Below are 12599 nucleotides of genomic sequence, written 5' to 3'. Positions count from 1 at the left end.
GAGAATTACAGGGCCTTTCCCAGAGTTCCGTCTGTCTGCACCCCACAGATCCCTTTGGGGTTTCAGACCTCATTGAGTTTAGGCTAGAGGGGGAAGAAAATGGTAAACTTCCTGCTGGCTCAGTGGTCTTCCATCTGCCTGCTCACATCAGCCTCACACAGCTGTTCCACATAGTCAGGTTTCATCCCCACATTCAGTGGCAGAAGCGGGTGTGCGTTCCCCACAACCAGAGGGGCCCTTCTCTCCGTCTTTAGGGTTGTAGTCTGTGGGGCCAGACTTCTAGGTGGGAGATCTGCAGTCAAGGTCAGAGGCCAAGGAGAAATGGACAGTCACTAATGCAGGGAGAGGGGCCTATGGGTGGTGGAGCAGAGAGAGGGAGACACAGAATCCAAAGCAGGCTCCAGGCTCCGAGCTGTCAGCACAGAGCCCCACACGGGGCTCGAACTCACAGACACGAGATCAGGACCTGAGCCGTAGTCAGAGGCTCAACCAACTGAGCCACCCAGGTGCCCCGAGAAAATATACCATCCTTAACATATCCCACCAGACTATAGTAATCTATGTTTGTTAGCATTTGGCCATATTTATTCTTTTTCAAATACTGAGAAACATAAAAGTGTGTGTACACATAGTATAAAAGTTACAACGCGTTGGAATAATAAATCAACGCTTATGTGCCCGCCACCCCGTTTTAGACGTTAACCACGACTTTTACAGATTTCTTTCCCTGTGTGACATCAACCTCCCTTCTCTTCCCAAGGGCATTTAATATAGTTATAATCAGAGCATATATCTGATTCTGAACCCTGATTTTTGTTCCACTGCGACTTGGCAGGGCTCAGTCAAGGGTGCTTGGTAGGCCTCAGGGTGCCCCCAGAAGGACCGAAGCCCCAGGCCACAGTCTGGTTGGAGACGAATGCGTGTTTGGGGGGTGACTCTGCCTCTGGAGCAGCCTGGCTGGGGCCTGAGGGCCTCGCTCACCCCGTCCCGCCCGTCCCAGGAGAAGGAGCGGCAGCGCCTGGAGAACCTGCGGAGGAAGGAGGAGGCCGAGCAGCTCCGCCGGCAGAAGGTGGAGGAGGACAAGCGGCGGAGGCTGGAGGAGGTGAAGCTGTAAGTGGTCTGGCTCTTGGCCCCGCCCCTGGGTCCTGGCCCCGCCCCCGGTACAACTGCCCTGTGTCCGCAGGAAGCGGGAGGAACGTCTCCGCAAGGTGCTGCAGGCCCGGGAGCGGGTGGAGCAGTTGAAGGAGGAGAAGAAGAAGCAGATCGAGCAGAAGTTTGCTCAGATCGACGAGAAGACTGAAAAGGTACGCACCTTGGGCTGGTGGGTGGGGCAGCCAGGCTTCAGGGTAGGCAGCGCCCTAAGGGGCCCCAAGCAGGTCCCACTGGGTAGCTGGTGGCTTCTGGGCGCCCCTCCCCTGGGCTGTGGGGAACGGGCCAGGTTCGCAGGGGCAGGAGGTGCAGTTCTGGGCCCCGGGCTGCAGGGCTGAGTGAGGAGGGTGCTCTAATGGGCACATGTGGGTGGGCCCTGCAGGCCAAGGAGGAGCGGCTGGCGGAGGAGAAAGCCAAGAGGAAGGCAGCGGCCAAGAAGATGGAGGAGGTGGAGGCGCGCCGCAAGCAGGAAGAGGAGGCGCGAAGGCTCAGGCGGCTGCAACAGGTTCGTGGGCAGGTGGGCAGAGGGGCTGGCCATCAGGAGGGGTGGGGAAGCCCGGCAGCGCCCAGTCCCGGAGGGTCCCCGTCACACCCCGCTTTGTTGAGTTGGTCGCGGTGCCTCTTGTTGCTTTAAGCCTGGAGGAGTTTCAGCAAATACCCTGGAGATGTGGATGGTGAGTTCAGTCTCAGCTCCGCCGCTTATTAGCGGGGTGACCCTCGGGAGGTTCCTTGACCTTTCTGGGCTCTGATTCCTTCAGGGATCATCTGCTTGACAGGGTAGGTATGAGGGTTGAATGTTCTGCCTGTAAGAGCAGGGCCAGACCTCTTCCAGGGGGTGGTCTTAGGCCGATAGGGAGCACTGATGTGTCATTAGGGGGTTATAATGCGATTAACGCAAAAGGTATTTGGCCTGGTCTAAGTATGTTCTGTGCACGGACTTGGCGACTTGGCGAGGCGTAGTCGTTCCTGTTGTTCCTGACTTATCAGTGGGGAAACCGAGGCCAGAGGGCTGAAGCCACTTGCCTGGTGTCGCATCACTGGCGAGTCTGGCTTCCATGTCTACCCTAAACTACTGGCTCTGTGGCTGCAGAGAACGCAATTTTCATGAGGCACCTGGGTGACTGGGTGGGTTGGGCGCACACAGTTTCATGAGTTCAAGCCCCGCGTCAGGCTCTGCACTGACAGTGCGGAGCCTGCTGGGGATTCTTTCTGTCCCCCGCCCCCCTCTGCCTCTCCCCTGCTCTTGCTGACTGTCTCTCTCAAAATAAATAAATAAATAAATAAACAAACTTTACAAAAAGGCAATTTTCACAAGATGCCTTTCCCTGGTGATTCTTGCGGCGCCTTGCGCGGGGTGTTGCTGCCGGGAGGGATCAGCCCTGCAGCCTCTCCTCCCTCCCTCCCAGACCTCTCCCTGGCTTCTCCAGCCCAGGCCTGGCCCGAGGGCCCTGACCTTGCACTGTTGTTCACAGGAGGAGGAAGAGCGGCGCCACCAGGAGCTGCTGCAGAAGAAGAGGGAGGAGGAGCAGGAGCGGGTGCGCCGGGCGGCCGAGGCCAAGAGGCTGGCGGAGCAGCGGGAGCACGAGCGGCAGCTGGCAGAGCAGCGGGAGCAGGAGCGCAGGAAGGAGCAGGAGCGGCTCCAGGCCGAGAGGTGAGGGACCCGAGCCCCAGCTGGCCCAGGAGGCACCCCTGTCGGCGTGCACCTGCCGCCCTGTGAGCGGGTGGAAGGGGCGTGTGGAGCTGTCGCCAGGAGGCAGCTCCCTCCTCCACCTGGGGTTTGCAAAAGGACAGGCCCTTTTCTCATCGGGCTCCGGGCCGGATGCGGCTTCCGGGCCTGACAGGCTCTTGCTCGGCCCTCAGGGAGCTGCAGGAGAGGGAGAAGGCCCTGCGGCTGGAGAGGGAGCTGGAGGAGAAGAAGAAAAAGGTAAAGGGGAGCGGGCCTGGGGCTCCTGTGGGGTCAGTGCCGAGCTTTGGGCCAGCCTGGTGACTCCTGGTACAAGGGTGGCCTTGCCCACCCAGCCGCGTGGGGTTGGCAGGGGGCGAGGGGCTTCCACACACCGCCGCTAATACCCGGCTGCCACCACGGGGCCCCAGGAAGAGCAGCAGCGCCTGGCCGAGGAGCGGCTGCGGGAGGAGGAGCAGCGGAAGGCCAGGGGGGCCGCGGAGGCCAGCAAAGGCCTGAACGTGACCGTGGACGTGCAGGTGAGGCCGGGCAGCCAAGTGGAGAGGGGGGGCCCCAGCTCTGGTTATTCACTTCCCACTGGCTGGAGCCATGGACTACAGATTAGGACCAGGCGAAGGGAAGGATAGAGTTGGCCCAAGTGGTTTTACCATTTTCCACAGGTGTCTTTTCTTACTCTAAAAGTAGAATTTGTTGTTACAAAAAGAAAAAGTGTTTTAAAAAGTGTAAAGTGAAAGAAAGGTACCCTTAGAGGAGAACTCTAATCTGATGTATATCTTTTTATATGTTTACACATACAAACCTGTATACACACATGCATGCGGATACACACGCATATACACACAAACACACATCCGGCCCGGAGCCTGATGAGAAAAGGCAACTGTAAATGGGCACTGTCTACACCTACTGTCTTAGTCTGTTCTGGCTGCTGTCACACAGTGCTACAGACTGGTTGGCTTAAACAGCCATTCTGGAGGCTGGAAGGCCAAGGTCAAGGCAGCAGCAGGTTCAGTGTTTGGTGACCGTCTTCTGTGTCCTCACACGGCGGAAAGGGAGAGGGGGCTCTCTGTGGTCTCTGTTCTAAGGGCGCTAATCTCACTCACGGGGCCTCCACCCTTGTGACCTAATCACCTCCCAAGGGCCCCGCCTCCCAGTACTGTCACATTGCTGGGTAGGATTTAACAGAAGAATTTGGGGGGTGGGGGAGGCACAAACATTTAGTCTATAACATACACCTTTTGGCATCTTGATTTTTTTTTCCTCCCTTTTTTCCCCTTTCATTTAGTGAGCTGTACACATCTGTGTGTTTCAGCACTGGTAAATCTCAAATTTGATGGCTATGCACCAGTTACTTACACCAGAATTTCTTTAATAAACCCTTATTGATGAGCATTTAGGCTACGGCCAGCTTAACGCTTGTTAACGGAACGTATGTGGGAGTTTTCAGTGCAACGTAGTTTATGGTGTTGAGAACTTGGAAGTGAGCCAAGTATTCATCTCTGACTTAAAATATGAATCATGGGGTTTGAAAGGAGAAACACTGACCAGGAAGAGTGTTTGCAACATACTTCAATTTGAAAAAGGAAGATACAGGGCTGCCTGGGTGGCCTAGTTAGTTAAGCGTTCAACTTCGGCCTGGTCATGATCTCAGTTCGTGAGTTTGTGCCTCGAGTCGGGCTCTGTGCTGACAGCTCAGTGATTGTGTCTTTTTCTCTCTCTGTCCCTCCTTTAGCTTGTGCTCTCTCGCTTGCTCTGTCTTAAAAATAAACAAACATTAAAAAAAAAAATGAAAGGGGCACCTGGGTGGTTTAGTCAGTTAAGCATCCGACTTTGGCTCAGGTCATGATCTCACAAGTTCGAGCCCCGCATCAGGCTCTGTGCTGACAGCTCGGAGCCTGGAGCCTGCCTCGGATTCTGTGTCTCCCTCTCTCTCTGCACCACCCCTGCTCACACTCTGTCTCTCTCAAACATAAAATAATTAAAAAGAGGAAAGGAAAAAGGAAGACATAAAGTCATATATGTGGTATGACTTTTTTAAGTTAAAAAGCGAACTGCTGAATTTTTTTGCTTTCCCCCTCAAATGAGGGGAGGCGACCAGAGCCCCAGCGCCCCTCAGCGGTGAGCAGTGCAGGCGTGTGGGGCGGGGAGCTGACAGCCATGTTTATCTTCGCCAGTCTCCAGCTTGTACCTCATATCAGATGACTCCACAGGGGCCCAGGCAGCCCCCCAAGATCAACCCGGATAACTACGGGATGGATCTGAATAGCGATGACTCCACCGATGATGAGGCGCATCCCCGGAAGCCCATCCCTACCTGGGCCAGAGGTGAGCAGGGCCCCAAGTTCCCCGGGAGACCTGCGTCCTCCCTTGTGACATCTGGGACCCTGGAGGCAGGTGGGCGGCAGCTGCAGGTGTCAGGAGGCTGTCGGAGTCACAGGCTGGCAGCCTGTATCGGGCCTTGGGGTGCGCCCAGGGAAGGGGGGTCCTCTGTGTCTAGGTCTGTGGTGTGGGGTACTTCTGCTCTCAGCAAGAGTGTTAAACTGTGGCTCAGACCCCACGCTCCTCCTTGGGCCCCTACCCAATGGGCCAGATGACAGTTGGACCCAACTTAGCAGCTTGGGGTAGGAATTGCGCCAAGAGTGGTCACAGGTTTTAGGCAGTGCTCCGAGAGCTGGAGCAGGGGGTCCCAGGCAGCCAGGGAAGGCAGGAGAGCCCTGAGGCAGGGGCACCCGAGCAGGATTTGACCCCAGAGTTTGCAAGCCCCAGCATTTAAACAGGAATGTGGGTGCGTGTGAGCAGGCTGCCGCAGACCTGGGTGCAAGGGAGCGGGGCCGGTGCCTACAATGGGCACTTCATGGAGTTCCCGGAGCTGGGGGTCAGGGCGTGGGGCCGACTCACTCCCCCGAGAGAAGGGCCCAGAGTCCCACGGGGGTCAGCACTCCGCAGAAGAGCACTTACTCTGATATCAGCCCATTTGAACGCATTAGCCAGAATCTGACTTAATCCCCTTAACTTCTGACATCAGGGCATTTGGGAGGTGTCAGCAGGCAGGGGTCAGCATGGCCAGAGCCACCTAATGGTGGTTGACCTCCACCAGCTTATGTAAGCTCCCTCTGTTCTCATCTGTGAAATGGGGGTGCTACTCAGATCCAGCTGAGGAGGGTTATTTAGGACGAAGAGTGTTCGTGTGGATTCGTAAGGCCTGGTGTGGCGCAGTGCTGGGCTCATGTTCCGCCTCCTGACCCCCAGGGTCCTCCTAAGGCCTTGGCCCAGGGGTCTCCTCAGCCTGCACCCTGTGCTGTCGGACCTGGGGGCTGGTGAGAGAAGTAGCCAACCCCAGCAATCAAGGACGGCAGCGTAGTAAATTCTGGAGTTCCCCCTGTCACGAGCTGCGTGCCTTTGGGCGAGTGTCCCCGTTACGAAATGGGGAGAATAAAGGAGCTCCCTCCCTGGTGCTTGTGGGTTGGGGTTGCCTGGCCCAGGTGAACCTCTGAGGACCTGTGTTCAGGCTAAGGTACCAGAAGAGGTGGTAGGAACAGGCAGTGAGAGCATTTTCACGGGGGTGTCTGCGTGGCTCAGTTGGTTAAGCGCCCAACTTCGGCTCAGGTCATGATCTCACAGTTTGTGAGTTCTAGTCTGTCATCGGGCTTGCTGCTGTCAGCGCAGAGCCCACTCTGGATCCGCTGTCCCCGTCTTTCTCTGCCCCTCCCCTGTACACATGCACGCGCTCTCTCTCTCTCTCTCTCTCTCTCTCTCTCTCTCTCTCTCTCTCAAAAATAAGTATTTCCAGGGAAGAGGGGAGGGGAAGAGGGCTCTGAGAGAGGAGCTGATGTGACTGCTGCGGTGGGGAGGGTGACGAGGGCCAAGGGATGGGGAGGCTCATGAGGAGCCCCCAGGCGGTGACTTGGTCCTCCGTGTCCCCTGCAGGCACTCAGCTAAGCCAGGCCATCATCTACCAGTACCACCACCCCCCAAACCTGCTTGAGCTCTTCGGAACCATTCTCCCACTGGACTTGGAGGACATCTTCAAGAAGAGCAAGCCTCGCTACCACAAGCGCACCAGCTCTGCCGTCTGGAACTCGCCGCCCCTGCTGGGCTCCAGGGTCCCCAGCAGCCTGGCCTACAGCCTAAAGAAGTACTGAGCACCCCCCGCCCCCACTCCTGGCCTTCCCAGCAGTCTCCACCCGCCTGTGTGTATGTGTGTCTGTCCACCTCTCTGTTGGTCTGGTGCCATCCTGCCTGGCATTCCGTCTCCGGGGGGTTGGCCGTGTGTATATAAGTGTCCTCTGTGCGCTGCGGGTAGCAAGTGGCGCGGGCCTGTTGGGAGGCTGCACTAGGCGGGTGGTTGGGGGAGAACCGGCCCAGCCCCACCTGGCCTGCAGACAGCACTCTGTACATAGACCATTAGAATTCAGCGAATTTTAGCCTCTAGTGTTTGAGAGCTAGATCAATAAAGTCTGTTGCTTTAAGCCTACTTGTGGGTATCATGGAGATGGGGGCCTTGGCAGAATGCCCTGGCCTCACAGACGTTGTGTCTTAGGCCACCAAGGGGCTGGGGGACCAAGGCACTCTTCCCTGTCCTGGAGTATGCTCCCTGCTGACGCAGTGGGTGATTCTAATGCCACCTTTGGGCTGAGAAACACTTCGGTTAACTTGCATGGCGGGGCAAGTTTCGGATTTCCTGGGGAGTTCCCTGTGTGTAAAAGGGGGCTCGTTCAAAGGGAGAGACCTGGGGCTGAGGTCAGGAGGACCGGGCTCGGGACACAGCTCTGCCACCCAAGACAGCGCCTCGGCCCCGTGGGCTCCACGCTTGCCACGTGGAAGGTCAGAGGACTTGAGAACGGATGCACGCTGCTAAAGCAGGAGCTCTGATTGCAAAGATGGCTCCTGAAACCCCGTTGGGACCAACGCTTGCAAGCGGTTGGAATGTTTCTCCAAGGAAACCTGTTCGCTGCTAATTAAGTGCTGTGTGTCCGTGAAGCTGGCCCGGGGCCTCCCGGTAGCTGCCTGCTGCGTTCTCAGGCGTTTGCAGCCCCCAGAACAGAGGTTGGCGAACTGTGGCCTCATGGGCCAAATCAAACCTCAGCCCGATTTTATGAAGTTTTATTGGAACCTTCCCAGTTGGAACAAATGCCTCTGGTCTCCGGCTCCTCTGCCGAGGGCAGAGTTAAGGAATTGCAACCGAAGTCTGATGGCCCACAGATCTGAAAGTACTTCCTCGGACCCTTTACAGAAAGCTTGCTGGCTCCTGCGTTAGGACAAAGTAAAGGTTGAATTCCAGAATGTCCGAAAATGAGGAACTCGTGAACACACACAACAGACACAAGTTTAGAGGAGTCCAGCCCTAAAAAAAGAAACTTGGGGACGCCTGAGTGGCCCTGTCGGTTAAGTGTCTGACTTCGGCTCAGGTCATGGTCTCACGGTTTGGGAGTTCAATCGAGCCCCGCATCGGGCTTCTCGCTGACTGAGATTCCCTGGCTCTCTCGGGCTCTCTGCCCCTCCCCCACACTCTCTCAGAATAAACTTAAAAAAGAAACATTTGACAGTTCACTCCAATATGGTGCCCAGTCCCAATTTGTTCGGTACGCACGCAGGCTGGAAGCTGTTGTGTTGAGTCCATCGGTGTGTCCTTACCTAAAACCACAGTGTCCAAATATTACTTTTTCTGAGCATTTTTGCGTTCAAGAAAAAGTTGTTAGGCTCAGCAAAAAGGTAGTTCTAATTGCCGCACATCTTCACCAGCCCTCAGTATCAGCAGTATTTTTTTATTTTAGGCGTTCTGTTCCGTAGTGAAATCGCATCATGGTTGTAAACTTTTATGGTTTTGAGAGACAGAACAGGGGAGGGGCGGAGGGAGAGGGGGAGAGAGAGAATCCCAAGCAGGCCCCACCCTCTGTGCTAAGCCTGGGTAGGGGGTGGGTGGGCTGGATCCCACGACCATGAGATCATGACCTGAGCTCAAATCAAGAGTCGCTAGCTCAACCGACTGAGCCACTGGCGCCCTCATCATGGTTTTAATGTACATTCTGCTAATGGCGGAGGATGGTGAACATTTTTCCACGTGCTTATTTACCATCTGTATATCTTGGATGAAGTGTCTGGTCAAGGCTTTGTTCCTGTGTAAATTGGATTGTTTTCTTACCTTCGAGTTTAGAATCTTTATGTATTATGGATACAGATCGGCTGTCAATATGCGCTTTGCAGTATTTTTTTCTTGATCCGCAGCTTTTTTCATTCGCTTAACGGAGTTAAATTTAAATTTGGTGGAGCCTAGTTTACCAATTTTCTTTTTTCTTTTACGGATTGTAACTCTTTGGTGTCACATCTAAGAACTCTTTGGTTCTCAAAGCCTTGGATCAAAGCTTTTCCCTTATATTGTCTCTTAAATGTTTTATAGTTTTAGAAATACTACATTTAGGTTTATGATCTACTTTGAGTTAATTTTTTTTAAGCGTGAGATTTATGGGTTTTGTTTGGTTTGGAGGGGCGTATGGGTCTATATCCAATTGTTCCATGACCATTTGTTGAAAAAACTGTTTTCCACTGAATTTCTTTTGCATCTCTGTCAATCATTCAGCCATATTTGTATGGGTCTACGTCTGGACTTTGTTATTGTTTTTAAAAGAGAGTGAGGGAATGGAAGAGGGGCAGAGGGAGAGGCAGTGAGAATTTTACGCAGTGGCTCCGTCTCCCACCATGAGATCATGACCTGAGCTAAATACAAGAACCAGAAGCTTAACCCGTTGACCCTCCCCGGCGTCCCTGCGTCTGGGTTTTGTGTCCTCTTCCACTGATCTGAGAGTCTCTCTTTTTACCAAAACCACATCATCGACGTTACTGTAGCTTGTATCCATCTTAAAAATCTGTTAGTGTGATTCCTCCAACTTCATTCTTCCTTTTCAAAATTACTCTGACTTTTCTATCAATTTTGCCTCTCCTTGTAAATTTTAAGATCACTTTATTTATACAGAGGTCTTGCTGGGATTTTGATTGGTGTGGTTTTAGATCTATAGATAAGTTTGGGGAGGATTCACATATGACAGCAAGTCTTCTACACCATGAATGTGACTTTTTTTCCATTTATTTACATCTGTGGATTCTTCACTCAGCATTTCTCAGTCTCTGCATACAGATCCTGGACAGGTTTTGTTGGATTTATAGCTAAGCATTTACTTTCTTGGAGCTATTGTAAATGGTTATTGTTTTTCTAATTTTGGCTTCCAGTAGCTCATTGCTGGTGTGTAGAAATACAATTGATTTTTGTGCATTGACCTTGTATTTTGTGCTGCAACTCAAGCAGTAGGTAGAGGGAAATTTATAAACTAACACATCTGTGTTTGGTAAAAGGTGTCAAATCAATGACCTCAGCTTCCACTTTGAGAAACTAGAGGGACACCTTGGTGGCCCAGTCAGTTGAACGTCCAACTTTGGCTCAGGTCATGATCTTGCATTTCATGGGTTCGAGCCCCATGTTGGACTCAGAGCCTGGAGCCTGCTTCGGATTCTGTGTCTCCCTCTCTCTGCCCCTCCCCTGCTCCTGTTCTGTCTCTTTCAAAAAATAAACAAACATTTTTAAAAAACCAGAAAAAGAAAAAAGTATAAGCAGAAGAAGGGAAATGACAAAGGCAGAGCAGAAACCCATGGCTTTGGAGAGAGAAAAATCATAGAGAAAATTTAACTAAACCAAAAGCTGATTCTCTGAGAAGCTCCAAAGAAAAACATCTCCAACCAGGTTGATCAGGAGAAAAAGAAGAAACAAATGCGCAGTGTCAGGAATGAAGATGTAATGCCGCTCTAGAGTCTATAGGAATTAAGAAAAGAGATTATTATGAGCAACTTCTGGTAATAAATTGGACAGTTTGGATGAACACAAATTCTTTGGAAGATCCAAATTATTTTAGCTCACTCAAGAAGCAATAGAAAACCTAAATAGCCCTATTTATTTATGAAAGAGATTGAATTTGTAGTTAGTTTAAAATCTCATGACTACTCTAGGCTTAGATCACTGTAGTGGTAAATGCAACCACGTATTCAAAAAAGACATAATACCAATTCTACGTAATCTCTCCCAGGAAATTAAAGAGGAAAAAATACTTTTCCGCTCCATCTATGAGGCCAACATTGCCCTGATCCCAAAACCAAAGACACTGCAAGAAAGGAAAATTAGACAATTATTATCCGTCATGAACCTCAATTTAAAAATTCTTAGCAAAATTATAACAGACTGAATCCAACAAGTTCTGTAGAAAGGATAATACATCTTAACCCAGGAGGGTTTATCCCAAGAATTTACTAGGTTTAATATAGAAAGCCTTTTGGCTAAGACCAAGTATAACATAGAAAGTCAACTAAGGTAATTTGTCCTATTAATACAGGAGGAAAACCATGTGATTAACAGTTGTAGAAAGTACATTGACAATTCAACACTAAGTCATGATAAAAGCTCTAAGCAATTCAGAATGTTTTTGGTCTCATATTCAACTCTACCTCTCTCTCCCATTAAGCCCAAGTATGACCAGTAATATGACCTAAATAAGTAGTTCCAGAAATGAATGAGTGAATGAATTATAACACATGCAAATTAGAACTTAAAGGGAATCTGGGGCACCTGGGTGGCTCAGTCGGTTAAGCGTCCAACTTCAGTTTAAGTCATGATCTAGTGGTTTGAAAGTTTGAGCCCTGTGTCAGGCTCTGTGCTGATGGCTCAACCTGGAATCTGCTTCAGATTCTGTGTCTCCCTCTTTCCCTTACCCTCCCCTGCTCGCTTACGCGCGCTCTCTCTCTCTCTCTCTCTCTCCCTCTCTCTCTCTCTCTCAAAATAAAATTTAAAAAAATTAAAGGAGTTTTCCTTAGTTGGTAAACCACCTCTACCAAAAAATCTCCAGCAGACACTATGGTGAGTGTCTTCCTAACAGGTCCAATGCAAAGATGTCCACTATCATTACTTCTGAACATTTTACTGGAAGTTTTAGCCAGTGCCATAAATAGGACAAAAATTTTTAGAATTAGGTTCAGAGATGACTTGTAGAAAATCTGGTAGTGTTTATTGGATTAATAACTGGGTTTAGCATGCTTGCTGGATACAAAATTTAATACAAAAAATCAATTGTATTTCTATGTACTTCCCTTGCACAATCAGATATCAAAATTAGGGGCACCTGGGTGGCTCAGTCCATTGAGCATCTGACTTCAGCTCAGGTCATGATCTCATGGCTGATAGGTTCAAGCCCCCATCAAATCCCTGCTTGGGATTCTCTCTCTCTGTCCCTCTGCTGTTTGCACTCTCTCTCTCAAGTAAACTTAAAAATAATTTTTAAAGATATCAAAATTAATCCAATTTATGATAATGTCAGAAAGTCTCAAAATCTCAGGAATAAGTCTGACAAGCAATGTGAAAGACAGTAAAAACTATAAACCATTGTGGAGAGCGGTTAAGGAAGACCTGAATGGTCTTCGTTATCATATTCATGGATTGGAAACAATTTTCTTTCGATGTCAATTTCCTCCAATTTGATCTATGGATTTGATGCCATGCCATCTCAATCAAAGTCCAAATAGGATTTTTTGGGGTAGAGGTTTATGAAAATGGTTTCAAAATGTGTTTTAACTGCAAAGGACCTACCATAGCCAAAACAACTTTGAAACCTACAAACAAATTCGGAGGAGCTATGTACATGCCTTCAAGACTCACTACAAAGTTATGGTATTAATGTAAAGATAGACAGACAGGGGAACTATACAGCATCCAGAACTAGAACTACATACA

The 12599-nt window shown here is 50.8% G+C and overlaps 1 protein-coding gene across 7 annotated transcripts in view; it reads left to right on the top strand.

The window, feature by feature from the left end:
* INCENP (inner centromere protein) overlaps positions 1–9381 on the top strand; it is a 28215-nt gene extending 18834 nt beyond the window's left edge. For 6 of the 7 annotated variants that reach the window (XM_029957659.1, XM_029957657.1, XM_029957658.1 and 3 more), the window contains 8 exons: positions 1001–1110; positions 1184–1304; positions 1532–1654; positions 2622–2800; positions 3010–3073; positions 3244–3351; positions 5008–5158; positions 6761–9381. In XM_029957659.1, coding sequence (XP_029813519.1) covers positions 1001–1110; positions 1184–1304; positions 1532–1654; positions 2622–2800; positions 3010–3073; positions 3244–3351; positions 5008–5158; positions 6761–6975 — 1071 coding nt within the window. In that variant the 3' untranslated portion in view covers positions 6976–9381. The remainder of the gene's footprint in view (positions 1–1000; positions 1111–1183; positions 1305–1531; positions 1655–2621; positions 2801–3009; positions 3074–3243; positions 3352–5007; positions 5159–6760) is intronic. The other variant, XM_029957660.1, reaches the window with a different exon arrangement.
* Positions 9382–12599: the final 3218 nt, after the last annotated feature.

Source organism: Suricata suricatta, chromosome 11 (genome assembly GCF_006229205.1).
Source record: "Suricata suricatta isolate VVHF042 chromosome 11, meerkat_22Aug2017_6uvM2_HiC, whole genome shotgun sequence".
NCBI lineage: Eukaryota > Metazoa > Chordata > Mammalia > Carnivora > Herpestidae > Suricata > Suricata suricatta.
The sequence above is the reverse complement of the archived record's forward strand: the minus strand, read 5'-3'. Positions and strand labels throughout refer to the sequence as shown.